Below are 6,159 nucleotides of genomic sequence, written 5' to 3' on the forward strand. Positions count from 1 at the left end.
CCCATATGTTTTTCAAAATGAAATACTGTATTTCGAAATGCAAAAGTTACAATATTATATGTTTCTTTTATTCCAGATTATTTCTATTTTATCAAACTCTGGTAATGTTCTGCTGTTCGTACTGAATCATCCAATCTGATAGCTGCTGTGGAAAAAACCACTAATAAACAAATCAGTAAGTTTCCCAAAATTTTCAATTCTCTGTTAACTAGCTTTTATTATGTTTTTGCTTCAGCAAATGCTTCTATAGTGAGGTGCGAAAACGACTAATGGCTGTTGGAGTTGGTGTATCAGAAATGCTAACATCAAAAGCTAATCTACTTCAAGACAATAGGTCAGCTCGAGTTGAGAGCAGAGAAAGGTCGAGAGAAAATACCATGTTACTTTCAGTTATAAATTGCATGCGTCATTGCATGCAATTAATAGTCCACCGGACAGCTGATTTCTACTAGGTTAAATTGAGATATTGTGTACGTTCTGTGTACAGTAAATTATTCCAGTTCCAATCGTAAATTGTTCCATCACGTGACTAGTGCAAATGTTCCCATGAAACGCCATAAAAAATCGTTGGTTCAAGCTCTTGGCGCGCACTAATAAAGTTGATTTACACGAAAATGTGTCGTTCACTAGCTGCGTGAATGAAGAAAGTTTTACAAACTTAGCGTCTAGAAAAGTCTCTCAAATTTTTTATAAAGAAAAATTCATTAACGATTAATTGTTATTAAACATAATTTTGTTGGTTATGTATTCTATGGCTATGCTATGGTGAACAATCAGCGCATACGCAGCTGCAGAGAAGCAAGCAGACTACAAATTCAATCGACCAATGAGAGCTCGGATAGTTGGAACTGTACCTCGTTGGAACAATTTACCACGCTGATAATTTCTTTCAAATATTTTCTTATTTAAAACAAAATAAATCAGCTGTTTTGGAACAACTGTTATTCAAATCCATGTTTTATTTGCTATCACCTACAACCTATGAGTTATTAGTTCTCTCCTCATAAAACAGCAAATTTTTGTGGTGTAATGTACTACATAAGAATACATTTTATTCAACTTTTATTCAAATTTAGTTTTCACAGCTTACATAATTCTTTTCGGAATTAAATTCTCTACAATTTTTATTGCAAAAAAATATTTGTTTACTGGTCATTAAAGAAAGTTATTGGGCATCAAACGTAGAAGTCTGTATTTTTCTACTTGACTTTTTTGCATATTTCAACTTTTTTCTCAAAAACTTCTCACACTACAGCTCCCAGGCTAGTTTTATTTAATTGTTCAGATATTTTTCCATATGAATCCAGCATAAGTTTCTCAAAAACTAGTCCCCTAACAATTCAGCATCGGTGTAACATTTCACCAGAGTAACTGAATCGGGGCGAAATCTTTCACCCTGTATAGCTCGCTAATAAAGCGTTTATGGATATATGTATAAGTTTTTTTTTATTTTAACCTCTACTATCACGTAATAAATTATTTTACCATAATTAAGAATCACCCTGTATACGTCTGTCAAATTTCATGAAAATCTATTGCCGCGTTTCGCCTTATATTGCGGAGCATAAATATAAATATAAGCATAAAGAGAAATGCACAATAGTCGACTTGAATCTTAGACCTCACTTCGCTCGGTCAATTAATATTAGTTCTAATATTATTTTTATAGATGTGTTTGTAGTTTTAAGTTTAATACAAGCTACATTCAACAACTACAATCTAATTCAACTCTGTTCTTATCATTTTCCAGAGAACTTCACTTGCAGTATAAATGGAAAATATTTGGTTACATTATCAACTGCTGGTGAACTGAATGTATACAATACTTTTGCCTTGAAAGTCGCTACAAGTTCTCCATCTGATTTTGTGGCAAATGAACAAAAAAGTGATATGAAGTGTGGTGGCAAGCTACTAGGAAAAGCTGAATCGAAAAGAAAACCAAAGACTATGGAAGCAAGTAATCGAGAAATTCGTCTGGAAAAACTGAACATGAAAGTAAGTGACTGGTTTTTCTTGTATTGTTCTATATTCTCGTCTTAAATACATTTAGGGCCGGCTTCCGAGCTCGGGATTTAGGAAAGATGTAGACTTTAACAGCTAGAGTCAGAAAATTGGCTTTCCGAAACGGGCGTAGTCGCAGTCATAGTCACGTTTGAATTAAATTTCAAAAACTATAAAATTAAACATAAAATAAAGAGAAAATAGTGTAATGTTTCAGCTATTTTGAATTATTTAGGAATGTTTAATTTTGCCAAGGAACATTTTTCCAATTATAGAAATGAGAAATTAAAGATTGACATAAAAACTACGAATAGGTCCCGTTTCTGAAAGCCAATTTTCTGACTCCAGCTGTTTAAAGTCTAGAATTTAGCTAAATCTCGAGCTCGGAAACCTGCCCTATAATGAAAGTCCAGCTTGAACAGAGCACTCGATATAATGAATAAATGTATAAACTAATAATAAGGAAGGAAAGAATCTTCTTATGCATGTATGTACGGGATAGGAAATTCATGAATGACGCATCATCACGTCTGAACTACTGGACTGATTCTTAGCATGAAATTTTGCATATTGATTCTTAACTCACTGAGATGGTTATAGGCCTATTTTAAATTCTTCAAGATTTCAGTAAGTCAAGTTTTCAGTTTTTAATTGGACCCTTGCGGAGCACGGGTTAGCTGCTAGTATAAAATACACAGAATTAGGGCGAGACCATATTAAGCGTTTATCAGGTGTTTTCAGACGAGTCATCAGGGCAGGAAGCTCTCCCATTGGCTGAGTGGGTTGGCGTAACCCGCTGATAATCTCTACGCTGTCTACTCGCCTGAATAGACGCCTAATATGGTCTCGCCTTTAAACACGAAATTCTTTTGCAATCTCATTCTCAATACCAAATCATTAGAAACTTTATCAGCAAAGGGAATTTAAATCAATCAAAATCAATGGTACTTCATCAGCGAATAAAATCAATTTCTTGATTTGCTTCTTGTTATGTGTGGTGAAAGAATAGTATTAACTTCCAATACATTTCAATACGCTTGTATTGAATTAGTATGACAATCTGCAACAAAGTTTTTGTATGAATTATTGATAAACTAGTAGTAGTTTTTCATTTCATTTCATAGCATGTTTGCTTTGTCGATTGATAAACAAGGATAGCACACCAATGTTAATCAAATACTGTCATAAAGTGGACCTCACTGAAGAGAGAAAGCGAAGATCACGACGTAAAGAGAGAAGAATACATTTTAAATTACAAGATTGAAGTGTGATTAAGAAAAATAGTTTGATAATTTTTTTATTTATTTATTATTTTACAAAGGCGACTTTCTAGAAGTTTTTAAGCCTAGGTGATGATGATGGGATGAATGATAATACAATGAAAGTAGATTTATGAATGAATAGAAATTATAGTAAATAAATAAATGAACTTTGCAAGAGAATCCCAACATTAAGAGAATAATTATTTCTCGAAATACTTACATTTAGTGAGACGCAATCACATTCATTAATATGTTATTAATTTAGGCTGCTCAAGCACAGCTTGCTTTTCTGGAAGGGCCTACATTACTGTTATGATTATTATATTCATATACTGTATTATATATACTACTGCATTATACTATTAATTGTATTATAAAAGTGAGTCATAGTATGGGAACCCTTCAATGAGTTGGAGACTATTGTAGATATAATACTGTCACTTTGGATACTCAGTTGTACGTCAAAAGGTAGAGTATTTGACCAATAACTCATCCTTAAAGTTACAGTATTGTATCTACAATAGTCTCCATCTTATTGAAGGGTTCCCATACATATGACTCACTATGTATAATGTATTTCAATAAATAATTTATCTTCATTTTTAAGATGGGAGCTTTACTAGATATGGATCGTCTCAAGCAAATTCTGGATGAATACCTGGAATACCCTGAAAGTTATCGGCCTCTAATTTGGAAATCTATCCTGAGATTACCTCAGAACCATCTGGCATACAATTCTCTACAGAAAAAGGGAATACATCCAATTTGTGAGCAGTTTAACGAGAAAATTTCTTCAACGTCTGTGCACTTCTCCAACTCTTTGAAAAGGTATTGCGAATTATCTTCAATATAATATAGGGAAATAATTTGCTTATTCACGTACGGGATAGAAAATTCACGCATCATCATGCATGAACTACTCAACTGATTAAGTTGAAATTTTGCATATAGATTCTCAATTTACCGAGGATGGTTTTAAAGCTATTATAAATTCTTCAGGATTTCAGTAGGTCAAGTTTTTAATTAGACCCTTGCGAAGCACGGTTGCCTGCTTGTATAGAACTAGTGATCCCCTGGGTTGGAGAACTCGCTCATGAACTGTTCTATGGTAATCTTTGAAACCAGCAGCTTTCAATTATAGAGAGTTGATGAAATTGCAAAATATTGCAGTTAAAACTGCTAATTGTGAAATTGCTAAATATTTTTTCTACAAGAATAATTTGACAGTAGTTTAATTGGGAATTCTATTTGAAATGAAAAATTACTCTGTCGCTTCAACATCTTTGGCCCTCATATAAATCCTAATTTCCTTAAAATGTATGAATTCAGGGCTACTTTCTTTTATTTATAAAATAGAATTATAGTACCATTTAAAACTAATAAAATAATAGATTAAGAATACAAATTCTAACAACTAGAGATGGAATTAATGATTGAGTACTTAATTTATGTAGATTACAATATATACTGGCTTATACACTTATATACAATAGCTTACAATACAGCAAAATTATAGTGTAATAATTATAATTGAATTTACAATATATTATTTTTTATTTAATTTGTTATATATAACAAAAGTATATTGAAATTACTGAGATATTGCAATTATTCAAATGCTAATTTGGATTTTCTTGTAATAATAATTATAACAACTAGTTTCAGTGTTCACACCATCGTTTAAAAACGTTATTTGAAATTCATTTTATAACCTGACGATGGTGTTAACACTGAAACTAGTGTTATATTGTATTCTTAATCTATATTTTATTAATTTCATAGGGTACTATAATTCTATTTTATAAATCCTAATTTATTTTTTCAAATGAGAAGGATTTTTTTACATGATTTCGGTACATAGGTAGTTCCAAGAGAAAATGAATGGCAAAAACCTCACATTGATATCTCAACCCGTATCAGTTTGTTGAAGTAAAAGTTGTTAATTATGTTGTATATATTAACCAGCTGAAATCATGTGTCAGCGCACGAAGGACTGTCTGTGTGATAGCTTCTAAATAGCCTGATCTGATGTTATGAATGGAAAAACTGTAGTAATTGCTTTCAATGAATTCTTCAGCTGACTAAATGGTAAATCACAACAAATGTTCTTTTTATGCACTTACAATGTTATTTTTATATCATGAAAAAGGACGAACGAGTGAGTCAATGTTGTTGTCCAACGAACTTGTCCCGTAATAAGGTTCGAAGAATAGGTGTTCAAATTTGAAGCTGATTGTTCAATTCTTTGTTGAACAACATGTTTAAATCTTTTTAACCAATCATGTATTAGATTCTAGGCCTACACTGCGACGTTGCAATATGTAGGCCAGGGCTTGTATTAGCGGGGGCTATCTTCAGTAAATCAAAAGTGAGAATTCGCTAACGCTCGTTCAATAATTTCATCTTTTGTTACTTCTTTCTAAATTATCTATCAAATATCTTCATATATTTATCAGCCATTATTAAATTGGGAAAGTCTGGTTAGAAACTCTCAATATAGACTCAACTAATCAATCATGCTTTTGTGTCATTTGCAATAAATATTGTTTTCTTTCTTTCTCGACTGCATATAACTTGGACCTCACTATAATTGTAATAAAATAGTAAAGGCAGTATCATACATGGTAAATATTCCTTACACTCCCATCTATAATATAGGGTCCAACGCAATGCGATTCTCAAAACTTATAAATTATAAATAAATAAATGTGTTTTTTTCTCTAAAACTAAAAACTACTACATCAATTACAGAAAATATTAGATAGTTTACAATTAAAAAACAATAGTTACTTTTAGAAATTTCTTATAATTTGTCTTCTACATGTTTAGTATGAGGAATGTTATGCCAAATCGAAAAGTTTGTGTAATTTTCGGTCGACAATTCTCACTCAACCAG

The 6,159-nt window shown here is 31.8% G+C and overlaps 1 protein-coding gene across 1 annotated transcript in view; it reads left to right on the plus strand.

Moving 5' to 3' along the window:
* The window catches only part of LOC111046778 (TBC1 domain family member 31), a 30,267-nt gene extending 26,176 nt beyond the window's left edge, over positions 1-4,091 (plus strand). Inside the window, exons 8-10 of the mRNA XM_039422139.1 lie at positions 77-175; positions 1,751-1,995; positions 3,871-4,091. Of these exons, the coding sequence (XP_039278073.1) occupies positions 77-125 (49 nt within the window). The 3' untranslated portion in view covers positions 126-175; positions 1,751-1,995; positions 3,871-4,091. The remainder of the gene's footprint in view (positions 1-76; positions 176-1,750; positions 1,996-3,870) is intronic.
* The last annotated feature ends 2,068 nt before the right edge of the window (positions 4,092-6,159 follow it).

Source organism: Nilaparvata lugens, chromosome 2 (genome assembly GCF_014356525.2).
Source record: "Nilaparvata lugens isolate BPH chromosome 2, ASM1435652v1, whole genome shotgun sequence".
In the NCBI taxonomy this organism is placed as follows: domain Eukaryota; kingdom Metazoa; phylum Arthropoda; class Insecta; order Hemiptera; family Delphacidae; genus Nilaparvata; species Nilaparvata lugens.